Source organism: Natrix helvetica (assembly GCF_964273705.1).
Source record: "Natrix helvetica genome assembly, chromosome: 1".
NCBI classification, from domain to species: Eukaryota; Metazoa; Chordata; class Lepidosauria; order Squamata; family Natricidae; genus Natrix; species Natrix helvetica.
In genome coordinates this window covers 293,138,023-293,158,900 of record NC_138548.1, presented here as the reverse complement: position 1 = coordinate 293,158,900, position 20,878 = coordinate 293,138,023, and the positions used below count along the sequence as shown (strand labels likewise).

Genomic DNA, 20,878 nt, shown 5'->3' with positions numbered 1-20,878 from the left:
GTTCTGCCTTTATTGTCCTTATAAACAATTCAAGGCAGCAAACACATCCAACACACCTTCCTCCTCCTATTTGCCCCACAACTCTGTGAAGTGAGTTGGGTTGATAGTGACAGGCCCAAAGTCACCCAGCTGGCTTTCATGGCCACGACGGGGCTAGAACTTCTGGCCTCTGGCTTTCTAACTTGGTGCCTTAACCACTAGACCTGTGATGACAAACCTACGCCAGGCGTGCCAGAGGTAGCACCCAGAGCCCTCTCTGTGGGCACGCGCCTCAGCCAGCTGGTCTTTGCGGGGGCCAGATCACCTGAAAATGCCCCCAAAGTAGGCTGTTTTTCGGGTTGTTTTGTGGACTGTTTTGTGGCCGTTTTTCAGGCCATTTTTTAGCCCAGAAAATGGTCTGGGAAATGGCCTGAATAATGGCCTGAAAACAGCCTGGAAACGCCCCCCAAAACAACCCAAAAATAGGCCTGTGCACTGGCCATCTCGTCTTGGGGCTCCAGCGCGCACTATGCAGGCACATTTACACGTTCCGGTTTGGGCACTCGATGCTGAAAAGATTCCCCATCACTGCACTAGACTAAATGGCTCTCCATCAGAGTCCCATTAAGAAAAAAAAAAGGTAAATTCACAAACCTAAAAGTCAAGATTCCTCCTTTTTGTGTGTGTAAGACTGATGATCCTATTTAGAGCTATTCGCAGAACCAAAAATCTACATGGCAACTCTCTCACAGTGCTTCCCAATAGTTGCCTTTTCTCTCTCTGGCCTTTTGCCCTGTCAAAGTGAAGTGCTGGTGTTCCAATTTATTAATCAAAGGACACTGTAAAACTATTATTTTTCTAAAGATAAAAAATGGGATGTTCTTCTCATCCAAATAGATACCAAGAAATGTATTCATAAAAGGTTAGGCAATTACAAAATCAAATGCATAAATACCATTTCTCTTAAGAGTTCTCAGTTCTTGGATGTTTTCCTCCTCTAAGCATGTGGTGAAAACTGATTTAGATGGAAGATTTTTGCAATATATAGTTACCGTGGTACTATATGCACAAAGATGGAAAGATTTGGCATTACCCACGATGGAGGAATGGTTGGTAAAACTGATAGAACTTGTTGAGAGGGATAAATTGATTACAGAAAGGACAATATTTATATTTATTAATGACTAGAAACCTCTTATGGACTTTTTGAATTAAAATGAAAGTGATTTATGTTTGGATGATTAGACGGGATATAGATTACAGAAAGAAGAAAGTCGTGATGCAACTTTAAAGACAGAGGGGTTAAAATATAATTGAACTTATAATTTCCATGAAAAATATTGGGACCTGCTTCCTTATATCTTTTCTTTTTTTTCTACTTTTTTTTTCTACTTTTAGCTTTTCTTTTCTTTTTCGTTTTCATGTTAGATTTTAGATTGCATTAGCGATTTTGCCCTGCTTTTGTTTGTTATGGATAATTAGTTGTAGTAGTTAGATTAACTGCTTAATACACTAACTAATTAAATTGCAATTATTTATGAGCAGGCCAAGGGCATCTGTGTAATTTCCATGTATCACATTATCTCAGAAATAAGCAAATCGCATGCTGGCTTCAAGTTACATATGAAATTGAATTGCCTTTCTGAATGATCTATCTTGGCAGATTGTAGCTGCAACTATTGCTTTGGATTTCCCTAAATGCATAATATTCTTTCCTTAAAATGTCTGAGGCTCAATTTTCAGAGTAAATGGCGTTCCAATAACTGAGGAACAAAAGAAGGGAAACAGAGCTTCAAATGCAGATTCTGTTGCCTGCATTCTAACACTCTATAGCAGGGGTGTCAAACTGGCGGCCTGCGGGCCGGATGCGTCCACCCCAGCTCCGCAAAGGGGGAGAAATATCACGATACATCAAGTGACGCCACAAGCTTGACACCCATGCTTTATAGCAGGGGTCTCCAACCTTGGCAATTTTAAGCCTGGAAGACTTCAACTCAGAATTCCCCAGCCAGCTTAAAGTCCGTCAGGCTTAAAGTTGCCAAGGTTGAAAACCCCTGCTTTATAGGGTTTAAGATGAATGGGCACCCTATCAGATCCGCATCAATTCAGTCACTCAGTGTCTTATGGAGCAGAATCTCTTCTCAAGCTGACCTCTTAAATGCAAGTGAGACACTGCCCTCTAGTGGAAATAAAAGAGCAGGACCAAGCAATTACCCGGAATAGCTGTATATTTAGTAGCTATATACAGGCGAAACTCGAAAAATTAGAATATCGTGCAAAAGTTCATTTATTTCAGTAATGCAACTTAAAAGGTGAAACTAATATACGAGATATGACTCATTGCATGCAAAGCAAGATAGTTCAAGCCGTGATTTGTCATAATTGTGATGATTATGGCGTACAGCTCATGAAAACCCCAAATCCACCATTTCAGAAAATTAGAATATTACATGCAATCAATAAAACTAGGGTTGTACAAAAAAAAACACCAGGCACTTTTTATCATATGTGGTGGACGTGCAATGAGGCAAAAAAAATATTGGGAAATGATTCAATCATGGTTAGAACAAATGGTGGGAGACCAAATCTTGTTTAAACCAGAAATTTTTCTCCTAGGTATAATACCGGAGGGGTTTAAGAAAGATACACTTTATCTAATTATACATGTACTAACTGTGGCGCGCATAATTTATGCACAATACTGGAAAAAAGAAAATACACCATCAGAGCTAGATATAATCAGAAAAATGTTGGTTGGCCTGTGCGGAAGCAGATAGGCTCACTCTTGAACTTAAAAATAAAGGGGAATCAGAATATTTTGAAGTCTGGAACAGATTTTATGATTGGTATAAGACAAGGTGACAAGACTGGAACAAATGTATATATTGTGATTGGACAGAAGGATAGACAATATATTAAGTAGGCTAACTGTTAATGATTGAGACTAGCTGTATATAATGTGAATGTATGGTCACTTTGACTTTGAGGTACTGCATTGTTTTAAATGTAAAAATAATAAAAATATATTCCAACAAAACAAGGATTGTACATAGAATAATATCGGACCTTTGAAAAGTATAAGCATGCATATGTACTCAGTACTTGGTTTGGCCCCCTTTTGCAGCAATGACTTGCCTCAGCTTTTGCCAAAAGTACCAAAACCTGGTTCAATGACCGTGGGATTACTGTGCTTGATTGGCCAGCTAACTCGCCTGACCTGAACCCCATAAAGAATCTATGGGGCATTGCCAAGAGAAAGATGAGAGACATGAGACCGAATAATGCAGAAGAGCTGAAGGCCGCTATTGAAGCATCTTGGTCTTCCATAACACCTCAGCAGTGCCACAGGCTGATAGCTTCCATGCCATGCTGCATTGAGGCAGTAATTGCTGCAAAAGGGGGCCCAGACCAAGTACTGAGTACATATGCATGCTTATACTTTTCAGAGGTCCGATATTGTTCTATGTACAATCCTTGTTTTATTGATTGCATGTAATATTCTAATTTTCTGAGTTTATTAGTTTCACCTTTTAAGTTGCATTACTGAAATAAATGAACTTTTGCACAATATTCTAATTTTTCGAGTTTCACCTATATACTAATAAAATTATATACAAAAGCTTGAATGTTAAACTATCAATATATTTCATTATATAGTTTAAATATTAGGCTATATTAAAAATAAAACTATATATTTAATAGCGTAAATATTTATATTTCAACCACTGTCTTTCTCTCTCTGTATAAACTAGCAACAATTTTCCAAAGTTTCACTATTTTCCCCCCATTTGTACAATCTTGGATCATAAAAGCAGGAATGGAAGAAACCCAAGGTCTTGGCATCACTGAGTTATCATCTTCACTACCTGTGGAAATGATTTACAACCGATAGTTCTATAGTACCAGCAATATAGTGAAATGAGCTGTAATAATTGGAAAGGAGTGAAGAGAGTCAAGATTCTACAGCAACGCACAGTTGAGATAACAAATGTTATTACTGATTGCCTACGAACATGGTATTGTAAAACAAAAACAATTAGATATCCACTTAGCCTTCAAGGAATGGAATAGGCCTGGAGGATTTTATCTCCACCCAAACCATCACCATCAGTGACGTGCAGTCAGGTGAGGCAAGTGAGGCACAGCCTCACCACTCTCATCATGAAAAAAAAAAGTAAAAGGAAAAAGCTGAGCTAGTTGCTGCCTCACCGTGGATGACTCTGCTTAATCTCACTGGTGCTCTCCCTCCCCAAGTGTAGTGACTTCCTCCCCAGGCCCCCATTAATTTCTCTCTCACACACACAGCTGGATAAAACTATATAAAAATCTAGCCCAGCTTCACTGATTACAAGTTTGAAAAGGCAACGTGGCTCCACCTGCAATCAAACTACACTTGGGGAGGGAGAGCACAAGTGAGCACTGAGGAGACCACAGGAGGAGGCAGGAAGCCAGGCAAAGAGCCATGCTGTAGTACACACACTTCCCCCCAGCCTCTTTCTTTTGGAAGGCTCGGTTCGGCCTTTTGTGTGTGTGGGAGTTTGTTTGAGAGTGAGTGAGAGAGGGAAGGGGTAGGAGAGATAGTCCAATCCAACTTCTCTGTGTGTGTGTGTGTGTGTGTGTTTGAGAGAGGGGGAGGAAGGGAGAGAGGTAGGAAGGAGGGGAAGGAGAAGAAAAAGAAAAAGAAAGAAGGAGCAAAGGAGAAAAACAAATGCTGTCGCTTTAAATTGGAACTGAGCATGCCTGGCTGTGGAATTCTGGGAGTTGAAGTCCACAAGTCTAAAAATATTTGAAACCCAGCACTGTGTCAGTGCCTCACCAGTCATAAACCTCACCGCACGTCACTGATCACCATGCATAGATTATCCCTGCTTGGAGGTTATGGCTATGAGGCAAGAGAAAGAAAATAAAAGATATGCAGATCTGAAGAACATCAGGCCTTGGGACTTGATCTCTCTGTTTATTAAGGCTTGTCCACATGATTAGAGTTCTTATTTTTACCACCGCCTCCATCTCTGCTAAGCATGGTAACCAGCTTGTGTCTGAACGCACCTCTTCCCTTGGGCCTACCACTCCTTTCACCTCCACTCGCGGTCTCCTGACCGTCTAGCAGATGAGATGGACACTGTCCGTCCGGAGAGGAGTCCGCCCTTGCGCTCGAGACAAAATGGCCGCTCAAGCGCTTGAGTGTTTTAGGACTGTCATAAACGGGCAATTGGTCATTGTTTTTGCTGCCCTTGGGGGAGTCTCTGTAGCCGAAGCCAAGACATTCTGGGGCAGAGGCACGCTGTTCCATATCGTGCAGGTTCTCGTAGAGATGGTCTGAGAGCTGTGCTCCTTGCCCTTGGGATTCCGCCTCTGTCTTACCCCAAGGCTGGAACGTGAGAGGAAAGCTGTTGCCAATGGAAGCGTAGATGATGGGCGGTTCAGGAGACTCGAGCTCTGGAGAAACAGAGTGGTTTTCGCTAGAGAGGTTAATTTCCATGCTCCCCTTTGGAAGTGATTGCATTTCGTCCATACCCTGCGTGCTGGAGGCCCATGACCTTAGCCCGGCTTTCTGCATACAGTCCTGAGCTTGAGAAACCCCACCTTTCTTGTTGTTCTCCATAAGGATGGCCTTCTGATGCTCTATTGCAGCGGAGACAGCTTTGCCTATTTCTGCAGCCTGGGAAGTATTAAAAGAGAAGAGACCCTCTCCTGAATCACAGCGGCGACCTGCCTCAAAAGAGAAGGCACCCTGGGGGGGAGAGAAGAAAAAGGAAGCTTCAACAGTTGTTCTTTTAGATTGCACTCCATCTAGCAATCGTTTTATTTATTTGACTTAGAATGCCGCTTGACTCCAATCGACCCAGGGCACAAAGAACCATAAAAACAAAACAACAGACAGACAATAAAAATGGAACATTAAATAAGAGAGAAAATCTGGTCAGCAAAGCAAAACAAACGAACAAAACAAAAGTAAAAATCATACACCAAGGAAGGGGCTCCAATCACCTAGCGCAGAACTTAAAGGGAAAAGCCAGGGCTTTAAAAGCCCTCTGAAATACTATCAGGGTGGGAGCAATCTAGATCTCATGAGGAATCTCGTTCCAGAAGGAAAGTGCCACAACACAGAAGGTAATGCTTCCCAGATCACTATAGATGGCCCTGATCAAAGGAATCGGGAGCCTAATGGATTCAATGAGGCAGACCGACACCATCCTTTGTTCAATTTTGCCAACAACTACTAAGATTTTCAGGTGATGCTCAATTTCTCAAATCCATGAAAGTAGATCCATAAAATATAAGCTGCTGGAATCAATCATCTTTCTCATGTGGAGCCAGATCATTGATATTATTATTATTATTATTATTATTATTATTATTATTATTATTATTATTATTATTATTATTATTATTATTATTATTATTATTATTATTATTATTATTATTATTATTATTATTATTTGAACTTATTAGTCGCCCCCTCTCCCCACAGGGACTCGGGGCGACGTACAAAAGTATTATATAGCGTACAGAGGAGGTAAGAATAAATAAATAAGTTACAATACCTAAAAAAGTTAAAACCCCAATGAAATTAACCCTTAAAAACTAAAATTACCAATTAAAAATGCCCTGGGCTGGAGAGATTGTAGTATTATGCCAGGTCAGCTAGTCAAAACAGGTAGGTTTTCAGCTTCATACGGAAGGAGCGAAGGTCGGTTGTTGTCCTGATGTCTGGGGGGAGGTCATTCCAAAGGGTGGGGCCCACTACAGAGAAGGCCCTACTCCTGGGCATCGCCCTCTGGCACTCTCTGGAGGACGGCACCCGGAGTAGTCCCTCTCTGTGTGAGCGGACGGGTCGCAGGGATGTATGGGGCAGGACGCGATCCCGCAGGTAACTAGGCCCTGTGCCATGGAGCGCTTTGAAGGTGGTAACCAGCACCTTGAAGCGCACCCGGTAGGCCACAGGAAGCCAGTGCAGCTCGCGCAGGATGGGTGTTATATGGGAGAACCTCGATCTCGATATTATCGCCTATTCAAAATAATCCCATACCACCCCTATGGGGGACATATCTCTTCTTCCATCTCAGATCCTCTACCAGAGGCCTGGGAGTTTGAAGGCTCCGCAGAGTATTTTAGCTGTTCCTAACACTGCACCCTTTTGGACACAGAATTATGGTTTTATTCCTGGGATCTCGTTCCAGTTGGAGCCCCTCTCCCACCTTAAGCGTGACAGCCCCCAGAGCTCCTACCATCACTGGAACCACTTTGGCCTTTACTTTCCATATCCCTCCCCAGGTACCCCTTCAGACCCTGTACTCCTCCAGCTTCTCATACCCCTCCTCCATGACGTCCCTGTCGTTTGGCACAGCTACATCTATTACCACTGCTGTCTTCTGCTCCTTCTCTACTACCAGGATATCTAATTGGTCAGTACCGGCTTGCCAATCTGGATCTCAAGAACTTGGCCCTGACCTCAGGGGTGAAATTCAAATTTTGTTACTGCCGGTTCTGTGGGCGTGGCTTGGTGGGTGTGGCAGGGGAAGGATACTGCAAAATCTCCATTCCCATCCCACTCCTTGGGGCAGGCAGAGGTGGCATTTGCCGGTTCTCTGAACTACTCAAAATTTCCGCTACCGGTTCTCCAGAACCTGCTGGATTTCACACCCGCCTGACCTTCTGTGGAGTCCCCCATGTAGACCTGGGAGGGTCTAACCCATACACTGTGGAGATGTTTTTGCACACAATGCCAGTTACCTGCTTGTGCTGCTCAGTATATGCTGTTCCTGCCTACATCTCATATCCTGCCACTGTGTGCTGGAGTGCCTCCGAGGCCTCTCTGCACACTCTGTGCCTCAGTCCTGTCTAGTGTGGAGAACCCCCACTTCTATGGAGCTGGTGCTGAGTGCCCGTTCTTGTGTGCTGCTATAATCAGCGCCTCAGTGCTGTCTTTCAGTCCGGCCCTTTCCACTCACTGGTAGAATTTCTCAGTGTTGGCCACCTTAGCTGCCTGTCGAAGGTACATTGCATGCAGGGTCTTGTCTTGCCACAGCACTTCCTGTTTGATCTTCCTCCTGTTTCTGTGGTTAATTTCCATATTTCAGTGACGAGGGAGCTGGGGGGGGGGGGGGGGCTGTAGTATTCTGCTGGGAAAACTTCCTGTGAGAAGCACCTTTTGAAGAGTACAGGGAGTTCCCGATTTATGACGACCCCAGGAATTTATGCTGCTAAGTGACAAATTTGTTAAGTGAGTTTTTCCCCATTTTATGGCTTTTCTTGCCACATTTGTTAAGTGACTCACTGCAGTTGTTAAATTCGTCGTTAGGTGAATCTGGCTTTCCCATGGAGTTAGTCAGGTTGCGAAAGGGGATCACGTGACCCCGGGACACTGCAACTGTCATCAAGATGAATCAGATGTCAAGCATCCAAATGTAAATCATAGGAACATGGGAATGCTGCAACGGTCGTAAGTGTGAAAAATGGTCATAAGTCACTTTTTTCCAGAACTGTTGTAATTTTGAATGGTCACTAAATGAACTGTTGTAAGTTGAGGACTGCCTGTGTGTGTGTGTGTGTGTGTGTGTGTGTGTGTGTGTGTATAATTTTAAAGTAAAGGTAAAGGTTCCCCTCGCGCATATGTGCTATCATTCCTGACTCCAGGGGGCAGTGCTCATTTCCGTTTCAAAGCCGAAGAGTCAGTTCTGTCTCAAGACTTCTCCATGGTCATGTGGCTGGCATGACTAAAGACCGAAGGCGCACAGAACGCTGTTACCTTCCCACAAAAGGTGGTTACTAAGCTTTGGTTATTTTGAAATATGCTGATGGTCTCATGACCTGATTAGGGCCTGTCAGTATCACTCACAGAAACTGATGGCAGTAAGAATAAACTGGAGGAACTGAAAAAAGAATCAAGGCAACGGTCAGATTTTTTAAAAAAATGAGTCTGAAGTAGAAATGTAAATTGAGAAAGCATCTTGGACTTGACCCTCTGCAGTTCTATTGAAGATGGATGGATGGATGGATGGATGGATGGATGGAAGGAAGGAAGGAAGGAAGGAAGGAAGGAAGGAAGGAAGGAAGGAAGGAAGGAAGGAAGGAAGGAAGGAGAGGCACATTCAGACTTGCAAGGTTCTGTTGCAAGGTTCTAATCCTACAATGAAAGTAGCATTCATAACTTTGATATCCTAGTCTGGTCCATTTGAACGACTGACAACTCTCTCACGTGGTTCAACAGGTGAGGAAATCCTCTTCCAAGTTCGACGCTTTTAAGTCTTTTCTGGCCTAAACGAAGAGAGGGGAAAGTTATGTACCTTTTCCTGGCCAAACCTCCGGAGGAAGGTATAAGGCCAGTTATATTGTATTTGTCCAGACTGCACATCCTTCAGGACCAGCTGCTGAGGTAAAGAGACCATCAGGTAGTTCCCTTTCAATCGACATCTTGCAGAAGCCTCTGTTGGCAACACACTCACGGGGAACTCACAAACTGTTGGGAAAAATATCAGACGTATTATTTATTTATCTAAGAATCTTTCTTAGTCCTTTATATAATCCTTCAGTGGGGATTGCATTGGTATCAATAAGAACGTGGATGTTTACGGTTTTAAACTTTCTCATTCTGGGGTGACTATTTGGGTTTGACAACATGAACCAAATTTATTTGTTTAAAAAGACGGTTTATATATCATAACATTAGGCAGCTCACAGAATAACATTAAAAGCTATGGGAAAATAAATAGGACATGCTTGAAGAACAAAGGAAAGCGATCAGCTCCGGAGAGCAGGAAAGCCTAACTGATAAAAATACCAAAGACTTAGTTTTAAACTCAGAGTACAACTATGGACTCACTTTTGAAAGTACAATTTGAGACATTATCTCTTGGACGGAAGATATTGTGGATGCTTACATATTATTTTGTTCCATAAGGACGGTTGCTGTTTGAGAATGTTTGTCAACACTGACAGATGTAGACTAACAAAGCCGAGTGCTAGAATGTGTATCCCAATGGTGAGCAACCTTTGCGTGGAGACGGGACTGCCCTTGGCATGGAGAGATTGCACTCCTGTTAACTTGGATGGGACCAGGACAAAAACAATTTGGTTTAACTTAAGTAAAATTAAAGACATGTTAAATTAAATTAAACCTGTAATCTGATGGAAGCTTTAGATCAGTGTTTCTCAACCTTGGCAATTTGAAGATATCCGGACTTCAACTCCCAGAATTCCCCAGCCAGCGAATGCTGGCTGGGAAATTCTGGGAGTTGAAGTCCGGACATCTTCAAGTTGCCAAGGTTGAGAAACACTGCTTTAGATGAAAAACCGGGATCCATAACCACAGCTTTTGGGCCTGAGCTTCCATTGCTCTAAAGCAGGGGTGTCAAACTCACGGCGCCATGGAGGTGTCACGTGACATATTAGGACATTTCCCCCCCCTTCGCTAAACTGGGCGTGGGCGTGACACATCAGGCCCATGCGCTGTGAATTTGACTGCCCTGCTCTAGAACAACCCTGTCAGTTACAGCAAGTTGTCAAACTTGGCTTTCTCCAGAGTGTTTTTCTTTGGTCAGCCCAAACAAGTGTTAACCCTTTTAATGACCTGGCTGGCTATAGGTCCTTCATCCCAACCCTTGGGTCAGTGTACGTACTTTCCTTCCAGGATGAGTAGATGGAATTCTCCTCCATTAGGAGTTGAGGGCTTGAGGTGTTTCCAACTGTACTGGACTGGGAAGGTCTTTTCTGCAGGCACCAGAGCAAAAGTGAAAGCAATGAGAGGGATTCTCGGATAAAAGCAGAGTTACTGTATTTGAATGGCCCTTCTTTATCACAACCTTACCGCCACCTTTTATCACCATATCCAGCAAAACTTGCTGCAACTTATGTTTTGATATATTTACATCCCATCTTCCTCCAAGATCCTCTGCCTATGATTGTTTCCACCCGCCAGTGAAATAAGTTGTCTGAGATCACTGAGATCAGTACCGATTTGAAGCTGGTCTCCACGGTCCTAATGCAACGCCCTGACTACTTTGCTACACCGGATCTCAAACCTTATCAGTCTGGTATGCAATTCAGTTAAGGCTTATAAAAGCTGTGGTGGCGCAGTGGTTAGAATGCAGTACTTGCAGGCGAATGCTGCTGACTGCTAGCTGCCTGCAGTTCGATTCTCGCCGACTCAAGATTGACTCAGCTTTCCATCCTTCCAAGGTCAGTAAAATGAGGACCCAGATTGTTGGGGGGCAATAGGCTCTTAAGTGTAAACCACTTAGGGACGGCTGCAATGCACTGTGAAGATATATGAGTCTAAGTCAGGGGTGTCCAAACTTTTTGCAAGGAGGGCCAGATTTGGTGAGGTGAAAATGTGTGGGGCCGATCATTCAGCCTGACATTCTTTGAACCCTTAACATTAAATGCGAATTAACTACCATATTTTTCGGAGTATAAGACGTACCAAGATTTTGAAGAGGCAAATTTAAAAAAAAAGTTTTTGCACTCTCCCAAAAATGGCCCATTTTTCACGAAAATGGGCCTTTTTTTTTAAAAGGGCATGAATAGCCTTTAAGAGGCTTCTAGAGTGCTCCTGGGGGCTGTGGAGGGCATAAATGAGCAAAAAATGGGCCATTTTTTGCTCAACTTTGCCCCCCCCTAACCCCCAGGAGCACTCTGAAAACCTCCTAAAGGCTATGCGCAGCCATTTTGGTGAAGGGAGCAGTTTTGGGAGGCAAAAAATGCTGTATTCAGTGTATAAGATGCACCCAGATTTTTAGCCTCTTTTTTGAGGGGAAAAAGATGCATCTTTATACTTCGAAAAATATGGTATTTTATGAAAGACTAAACAAATAACTCCAGTGGAGAGAAGAGTCTGCGGGCTGCTTGAAATTTGAAAAAGGGCCACATTTGGCCCCCGGGCCACACTTTGGACATGCCTGGTCTAAGTGCTATTGTTTGTATGGCTAACTTTTGGGCATGGGAAATCATCCTATAATTCAGTTCAAGTAGATGCAAGCGAATGCTATTCAGTTACACTCTGATCAATACCTGAAAAGCTAGTTGGCAGATGAATTCAATCCATTCGTTTGGTTGATCTGCTGCGAACATCCAGTTGCGTTCCAGCATGCACAAGTAGAAAGGCACTGTGTCCTTGGGGGAGCTCTGATCTTCTGCTTTTTCCACAGAAACACAGTCCGAGAGGCGAATCACTTTACGTTCCCCTTTCCTCAGGGTTGCTTTTCCGGCTGCACCACCATCACGTGCTTCAAAGTACTCAAGACGGGCCACACCAAAGGGACTGTCAGCAAAAAGTTGGACCCATACTTTCCGCCAAGTCTTCTGCGAATGGAGGCAAAGGGATGGGAGGGGGGATGAAGCAATCCAGGAAACAATCCATTTGCAGTCAAATATTTGCACACACAAGGAAGAAATAAGAAAGTAAGTTTGAAGTAACTGCCCAGAAACAGAAATAAATACGATTCCACTGCTACTGAGCTACTCACAGAAGTAGGAGCCAATGTATAGAATCACAAAAAGGCATTTCATAGTCCCTCTTTGCCATTTATAATCAGCATAGAAAATATTTGTACGTCAGTATAAAAAAAAATTTTTTTAATAGCGATTTTATTGGTTTATAATATAACATACAAAAAAAATACAAAAGCAAATACTAGGAAAAATTTGGAAGGGAAAAGAAAACTGTGGGTAAAAAGGCAGGGGGGAGGGGGAGAAAGAAAAGGCATTGACTTCCAATTCCCTTTGGTGCAGTAGAATAGGGTAATAACATCAAACCACAACTTTTTTACTTTTACATAATAGTTTGAACTAGCCATTTCTTTAACAACAAATCTATCTAACCGGTAAAATCCAAAATCAAAGTTTCTTTTTTTTCTACCTCAAGCACAAAATCTAGAAATTGGTTTCCAGGTGGAAACAAAGGTATTATTTTGGGGGGGGGGGGGTTCCTTGATCAAAGCAATCAATAGAAATGTAAATTTCTAAACCTCGTGGGATTCAAAAAAACGACAGACTTGATAGTGAGTAATGGTTTCAGGGCCCTCAGCTATTATTTATTGGACCAGCTCATCTTCAGCCCATGCCTGTCCCTTCCCTTTTGACATTGCATTTCATAGTCTGAGATCAGCGATTGAGCAAGTGAAATATAGTAATTTCCATTACACAAGTCAGATATGTAATTTGTTCAAAAAAGGCCAGAGGAAGGTGGGTGCACTGCTTTTCCTTAAGTGGATTTGTCTTTAAAACATAAAATACCCGTGATTCGTCAGCTTTTCCAGACAGGATTAAAATCGCTCCAAATCTTATGAAACTGCTACCTATCAGCGTCAATAATTTTCAGCCAATCTAATGTAAGCTGAGCTATTTTCTATAACCACCCACCTAATTTTTGTTGCAACAGAGGATCTGATTCTAAGAGAAGTATAGACAAAATGTCTGAAAATGATGGAAATACTGTTGAGAAGATGGAAAGCACCAGATTTAGGAAGGCACATATAAATATTTGGAAGATGAGGAGTATCATGGTACTCACCCACACCAATTGGTGCTCCTCCTGTAAAATTCCTCAATGAGTAGCAGTTATCAAAGGGATACACCGAATCAATCACTGTTAAGCTGTTGGTTATTTAAGTATCATTTATTCTAGAAAGAATAGTTAGCTTGGTTCACACCATGCCAAACCAAAGCATCAACTCATATTAGTTTTAGTGTACTGTATGAGCCGCTTACTTCTGCGGAGCGTGATATGACAAAGCTGTTAGAAAGAGCATCTCAGTTGGCTAAGAAATTTAGCCAATTTTGGGTTAAGCCACCAGGCTAGAAACCAGGAGATTGCGAGCTCTAGTCCTGCTTTAGGCATGAAAACCGGCTGGGTGACTTTGGACCAATCACTCTTTTTCAGCCACAACTCACCTCACAGGGTTGTTGTGGAGAAAATAGAGGAGGAAGCAGTATTAGATATGTATTATTATTATAAAAATAATAAAGATGAGATAAAAATATTTTTTTTAAAGCAGAACTCTAGATAACCCAATATAGAATCTCTGTGTCATTTTAAAAGCGAGTTAAAAGTTTGGTATGAAACATATTTTTCCACTAGTACTAAAGGAATAATACTGAGGCCTGGAAGCTCCAGCCATTAGCATGGTAACAACCTATTTTAGCTTATATCAATTTCCACGAAGTCAAATTTTCAGAGTGGTTACAATAAAACAACTTCAACTTGGCATTTAATTTTCCTTGCCAGCAGCCATTTCCCAAACTTCAAAGTACAATCAGAGATTAATGAAAGAGGGTTTGAAATCTAGTTCCCTGATGTGTCAGTTGTCACCAGTAACCAAAATTGCCAGCTAGAAAGTCTTCAGTGGGATTTTGGCTTCACTGGGAGCCACCAGGCTTAGTGAGATAACATCACTTGACACCATGGAAATACTTTCAGGAAATGTTAGAATATTCAAAGCCAAGTGATGGCTCCTCTCCAGTCTGGCGTTATCACCTGACATCTGCCAGCCCTGGCCTATAAGGCAAGTGACTGAAAACGAGAAAATCACTGACCCGTTTGGATTTTGTGCGGGTGATTTCCCCACCTCACACTGCTAAATGTTACTTTTGGGAAGACTTTGATTGCATTTGCATTAGTTGGTAGCTGCAACACCAGAGCTGAGAAGAGATAGGAAAGTGAAGAGGGTGGGGAATAAGACGAGGGGATCCAAACGTCCCCTCCATCCCAGCCTCAACATGGCTGCCTCAAATTTAACAAATGCCTGAGTCTCCCCTACTTGGAAGACTCTGGACTCGGTACAAACTGCCCTGGTCTTGGGTTTCTCTGTTCAAAGGCATACCTTACAAAGTAATCTTGTCCATATTCCATTCAGAATGATTGCTTCGGGCCAATTTACCACATTTTGCCAACATACACATTTATGCTACACTCCTTAATGTATACAGCATTTAATTTTATTTGTCATTTGATTTAATCATATCCAGAAACCACCGAATATAGAGCTGTACACTCACAATTCAATATAACAATATAGCAAGAGAATGGAAAATAAATACCAGATAATCACAGCTACTGCAGGCTCTGCCTTGTACGACCAAGGCTAACATCTTAAGCCCTAACAGTGAAAAGTAGACAGAAAAGATTCCTTGACTTTGACAAGGCAAACAAAATCCACAAATCCATTCATCTCTACCTTCACGATTCTGTAGAAATCAGCTTTCGCAATACAAGCACATTTACCTTCCCAAATTTCGGGTGCTGAATATACAGGAACCCATCTTTCATAGGGTGCTCCATAGGAGTCAGATCCAAGCTAGCAACCCAGTAAAGTGTACGACAGAGACTGTCAAGATGATGAGCTCTTGTGGCTGCCCAAGGGATGAGTCAGTAAGTATGATAGTGCAGGCAACTTCCTCTGCCTGCTAACTTCCTCTTTGGGGCCTGCAAGCACGCAGAAAGTTATAACAGGCAAAAAGTCCCAAGAGAGACAGACTGTCCCAGGAGACATTTAACTCAACAACTTTTTGCAGGCAAGAACAGCTCTTCTGCAGCTGCAGGAGCTGTCATCCAAAACAGAGCTGTTAGAGAAAGCAACATGGGTGGGAGCAAGATGGCTGGAGTCAAGGCAAGGGGTAAATAAAACTATACAGTTTTTATAGGGACCAGAAACCAGTAGTAGAATGTGAACTATATACCGAGTCTCTGGCTCCTCATTATGGTCAACTGCTGAGGAGAGAGGCAATGTTTGCCCTGCACACGTGACAATCTCTGATGCAACTGATTATTGCAACAATGGCCTGCTACCCTCAAGAGAAAGGACACTGAACAGCTTAAAAACAAACAGGTGTTTAAAAAGGATGGAGCATGCCTTTCAAGAATGTGCAGGCACCAAGGTGGTGTCTCGAAATTAGCACAAAATGTCCACACAGAAGGCAGCGTGGGAGATAGAACCACCAAGTCTAGCACTTCACCTCAAGGTAGGATCAATATTTTCAACAGAAGCATTCAGATCCCCACATGGGAAAAGTCCTCCTCTGCCAGCCTGTTTCCTATTGGTGATAGTTGTTCCAGAAACTGCATTGGAATTATTTCAGAGAAGATGCCTTTCCAGGAAAAAAGGACCTATGCCTAGCCAAAAGGCAGAATCAGTCTAAAAGTCCATGGAGCTGTGTGCCAGATAGTCTTTGCGTCCAATGTTGCTGACTTGCTTGGTCTGCATGGCTTCCAGCTTGGGGCAGTCTGTGATACGATGGCCCAGTCCCCCACAGAAAGCACAGCCTCTTTCTCCTGGAAGTGAAAATACTGCATCAGTTAAAAGTTCAGATCACTGAAAGGTGATTACCACATGGGAGGAGTAGGAAGATTGCCTATGCAGTTCTCAGCCACAAGACACGCCTGTCTTATTATAGCTCTAATGTGACTTAAAAACCTCCCACACTTTGTGAAAATTGCACCTGGCTGACTTCTAATTTGCATAGCAGTTATTTCTTTCCTTCCTTCATGAGGCCACCGAGCAGATAATTCCTTCCATTTCTTCAAATAGACCATAATTCCAACATGCTTTTGCCTAACACAGCCATGCCGAAGGTTGAACTGTCTCAACTGTAAAACTATTTTAGTCTCCCAGGCCTCCTCTCATCCCATTCTTTACGAACCGACTACTTACCTCCAATATCCAACATGGATTCATCTCCACAATGCAACACTTGAAGCACAGGGGGCACCTTCTGCTTGGCCTCCAGCAGCAGCGCCTTCAAATCCATGAGTACTGATTCATCTAGGGACCAAGAGACAAGTCATGTAGACGAAGGCCAATTTCTCAGATATAGCACAAAGGCATTTCAATTACAGTAGACAAGGGGCAGTGCCTATGCAAGTAGCTGTCTCTATAAGATATCGCTTGTGATACACTCACTGATCGTATCCCAGTTCCCCAGAATATTCTTTGTTGTTAATGATTCATTAGGAAGCATGACTGGATGAGCCCAGCTGACAAAAATACAATTAGTCAAAGTTCATTCATCCTTCACCCTCTTAGTTCCTCTGGCTCCGTTCATCACAGCCCAGCTTTTATATCAGTTTCTCAGTTCCTTACCACAGGCTTTGTTGATGAATGTGGTGGCAATGCCAGTATTCCCTGAGCGGCCCGTACGCCCAATCCGATGAACTGGAGAGGGAAAAGATTCAGACGCAATTACCACTTTCAGCCCAAAGAAATATGGTTTGATTATGCTTCTTCACCAAAGCAAAATACAGAAGCCATGGGAAATTAGTAAACAAAAAACAGACCAAAAACAGACCATTCAGTTTCCCCATCAAGTTAATTTAAGCCTATCCAATGGAAAAAAATCCTGGAAAGCCCTTCCCACTCCTCATGAATAATGTGTGACGTGTCACACTTTACATGTACCTACAGATAGTTACATTTTTTTTTCTTTTTGTGACTCTGTCATCCCTTTTATAGCAGTGGTGTCGTGGCAGCTGAATGCAGCTGAGCATTTACAGATGATTACATATACCCACAAAAGCCACATTCCAAATAAAATCAGGACCAGGCTGCTCATACAAATTAATTGAATTCATAAGCCCCGGTTTCATTAGTTGTGGGCAAAATAAGATACCTTCTCCCACATACATTCAAACTCCCCTTGCTCTTCCAAGAGAAGCAGCAAAAAAGAGGGGGGGGGGAGGAGGAGAAAATAGAAATGAGGAAGAATACTGGAAAGGAAAAAGAAAGGGAACAAAACTAAATCTTTTGTATGAAAACAAAAGAAAGTAGACAGAAGCCACAAATCTCCAGTAATTCAAAGTGATATCGCACACATCACAATATTGTCACTCAATTAAGGTGTATTATGAAATCTGCATATGGGGGGTGGGGGGACCTTCAGTCATGAGTGACTTGTGGCTTGACCACTGTGACACTCTCTCTACGGGGCCGCCCCTGAAGACCACCCAGAAGCTGGTTCAAAAAGCAGTGGCCAATGTAATATGTCAGCTTTGTGAATACCACCGGCTGCAAGTTTACTTCTCGGTGTGATTTAAAATACAGGTTGTTATCCATAAAGCTCTACATGGCGTAAATCCGTTACTTGAAAAAACCCCACCTGTATCCCATAATATATAACCGACAGATTCAATGGGGAGTGACATGCTCCAGGCTCCTTCAAGTAAATCAGGTAATCTGTCAGAACCCCAGAAGCCCATTTGCTCTGTAGCAGCACCTGCCTCTGGAACTAAGTTTCCCCCGAGATCCAGCTGGCCCCCAATCTGGTATTGTTTAGAAGAGCCATGAAAACCTGTCTCTTCATTCACGCTTTTGGCCAGGGACAGTCAGACCCTTTGCTTTGATGAAACACTTGCCATTTATGTATTGAATTGATCGCAATTTCTTTTGTTTGATTGACTTAAGCTGCCAGAGGCATTGAGAATTAGGCAGCATGCGAGTAATAAGTTTTGATTGTTCCAACTACACAACCCACACTACAGGTCGTCCTCGACTTACAACCACCATGGAGCCCAACATTTCTGCTGCTAAGGGAGATATTTGTTAAGTGAGTTTTGCTCCATTTTACGACATTTCTTGCCACAGTTCTTAAGTGAATCACTGCAGTTGATATGTTAAGTAACCTGGTTGTTAAGTGAATCTGGCTTCCCCATTTGACTTTGCTTGTCAGGTCGCAAAAGGGGATCACATGACCTTGGGACACAGCAACGGTCATAAACACGAACCAGTTGCCGAGCGGCTGAATTTTGATCCCATGGCCATGGGATGCTGCAAAGGTCGTAACTGTGAAAAACGGTCCCAAGTCACTTTTTTCAGTGCCGTTGTAACTTTGAACGGTCACTAAATGAACTGTTGTAAGTCGTAGGACTACCTGTATCTGCAAAATGATGCAGCTGATGTCCCTTGTCCCCTTTGCTGATGAGAAGCTGTTAGGTTTCTCAAAAGGAATTCAAATTCACTATCAACAGGGAGGAGCCTCATTTCCTAATCTTCGGGCATCCTCCACAGTTGATTTCTGTTGCTATTTGCATTCATTTGTTGGACCCCGCCCAGTAATAAAGCTGAAAGATACAGTAATAGGTGAGTCAGGCAAAACATGGATAAGAGGAAAAGCCAGGTGGTGTCTCATATCCTCTTTTAGCAGCACCCATTTTAGAACTCAGATACTGTATGCATAACTTCTGCAGTGGCCCCGCAAGCTAAATTTTGCCGGTTGATTGTTTTTTCACTCAATATTTTTTTTAATATTGCTTTTGTCACAGTGGATAAATTCTGCCTATGTTTAAGGATTGCAACACATGAACCCGGTAACCAAAACCCCCACGGGGCTCCCTCTCTTTCATACCATAGTTTTCTATTTCCTCGGGCATGTCGTAATTGATGACATGCTGGATGGCTGGGAAATCCAAGCCTTTGGAGGCAACATCTGTTGCAACAAGAACGTCCTTTTTCCCATCCCGGAAAGCCTCAATAGCCTTTGTCCGCTCCTCTTGGTCTGTAAGATGAAGTCATGCATTAAGAAGAGCAGAAGGATTTCCCCTCATCCCTAATCCAGAAGCTTCCATTCTCTGTGAGCATGATTCACACTCTTGAAACAAGAGAGCCTTTATCTTCACGGACACTTTCATGAAATGACAAGAGTAAACTGCTTTACTGGCCAAAGCTGGTTCAATAATTTGAACAAAACAAACAATAATTTGTTTTGAGATTCGTGTGATACCACAGGCTGGTATCACCCTCCCTAAAGGATCTGATAAAGCTGCCAGAGCTCCTGCTTGAATCTTCTTTTCTAGATCCTTTTCTAACCTTTACCATGCTTCACACCATGTGACTGCAATTCTGCGATGTAAAAGAACAGCAATAGTATTTAGACTTACGTATCGCTTCACGGTGCTTCACAGCCCTCTCTAAGTGGTTTACAGAGTCAGCATATTGACCCAAACAATCTGGGTCCTCATTTTACCCATCTTGGAAGGATGGAAGGCTGAGTCAACCTTGAGCCTGGTGAGATTCCAACTGCCATCTGCTAGCAGCCGGCAGTCAGCAGAAGTAGCCTGCAATACTGCATTCTAACCACTGTGCCAACACGGCTCTATGGCTGGCAGGAAGATACATTTTTTTAAAAAAAATCTAACCTAACTATAGTTAAGCCAGAAAATTGTCATATATCCGGTTTCTGCTCCTTCAAATTACTGTGTTTATGTCTGGGACCAAAGGAGTACTTTGATTCTGAACCAAAAGGTTTTACAGACCTTTTCCACCATGTATGGCCACAGCCTCTACACCTTTGAGTAATAAATATTCATGAATTGCATCTACGTCAGCTTTCTTCTCGGCAAAAATAAGAACCTGCCGAAGAAAAACAAAAAATAAGTGATGACTATACTTAATCAAAGGGAGATCCCACTTCAGAAATAAGATAGAATACAATGACAGAACAGCCAAAAAATCAGATTGTTCTCATGCGACACTGCTTCCTTTTCTATGACAAGTGCAAAAATGAGATGACTTTGGGAGTGATAAAATCAGATCAGATCAGGATGAGTCTGAACTTACGGGTGGTGGAGTCTTCTGTAGACATTCAAGTAGATACACCATTTTAGCTTCCTCTTTCACATATTCTACTTCCTAGATAGAACGAGAGAGACAAAGTGAAAGATACTACAGGGAAGTCAGCACAGGGTGGCTCAGTAGGGCTCAACAAATTAGTAACTTGAAGTATTGAGTATAGATATGAAAAACCAAGATTGAGATTATGCATGAGTAAAGGCTAAGTAGGATATAATGAATTAATGACATAAGAATGAATGAACAGAACATTTTGAGATTTCTCCTATCCAACACCCACAAGCTAAAGAACTCACAGGCAGCTCACTTTAATTTGGACTTCCTATGCAGTACAGTTTGAG

At 42.6% G+C, this 20,878-nt stretch overlaps 2 protein-coding genes across 2 annotated transcripts in view; both read right to left on the bottom strand.

Moving 5' to 3' along the window:
• Positions 1–4,829: 4,829 nt before the first annotated feature.
• Positions 4,830–15,335, bottom strand: DOK3 (docking protein 3). The gene is made up of 5 exons (XM_081956324.1): positions 15,203–15,335; positions 11,992–12,282; positions 10,602–10,692; positions 9,270–9,442; positions 4,830–5,713 (listed from the first exon to the last, which is right to left on the bottom strand). Exons 1-5 carry the CDS (start codon positions 15,257–15,259, stop codon positions 4,940–4,942), a joined length of 1,386 nt encoding a protein of 461 aa, XP_081812450.1. The 5' UTR covers positions 15,260–15,335; the 3' UTR covers positions 4,830–4,939.
• The window catches only part of DDX41 (DEAD-box helicase 41), a 25,006-nt gene continuing 19,403 nt past the window's right edge, over positions 15,276–20,878 (bottom strand). Inside the window, exons 12-17 of the mRNA XM_081956314.1 lie at positions 20,526–20,597; positions 20,222–20,318; positions 19,315–19,464; positions 17,058–17,129; positions 16,629–16,739; positions 15,276–16,249 (exon numbers count right to left, since the gene is read on the bottom strand). Of these exons, the coding sequence (XP_081812440.1) occupies positions 16,113–16,249; positions 16,629–16,739; positions 17,058–17,129; positions 19,315–19,464; positions 20,222–20,318; positions 20,526–20,597 (639 nt within the window). The 3' untranslated portion in view covers positions 15,276–16,112. The remainder of the gene's footprint in view (positions 16,250–16,628; positions 16,740–17,057; positions 17,130–19,314; positions 19,465–20,221; positions 20,319–20,525; positions 20,598–20,878) is intronic.

What these genes read in the sequence shown, in the direction of transcription:
- DOK3 (XM_081956324.1), bottom strand. Translation starts at nt 15,259, where the DNA reads ATGGAGCACCCTATGAAAGATGGGTTCCTGTATATTCAGCACCCGAAA. An exon ending in AGCACCCGAAATTTGGGAAG is followed by an intron (nt 12,283 to 15,202) that starts GTAAATGTGCTT and finishes CTCCATTCGCAG; the next exon opens with AAGACTTGGCGGAAAGTATG. An exon ending in GGAGGTTTGGCCAGGAAAAG is followed by an intron (nt 5,714 to 9,269) that starts GTACATAACTTT and finishes TCTCCCCCCCAG; the next exon opens with GGTGCCTTCTCTTTTGAGGC.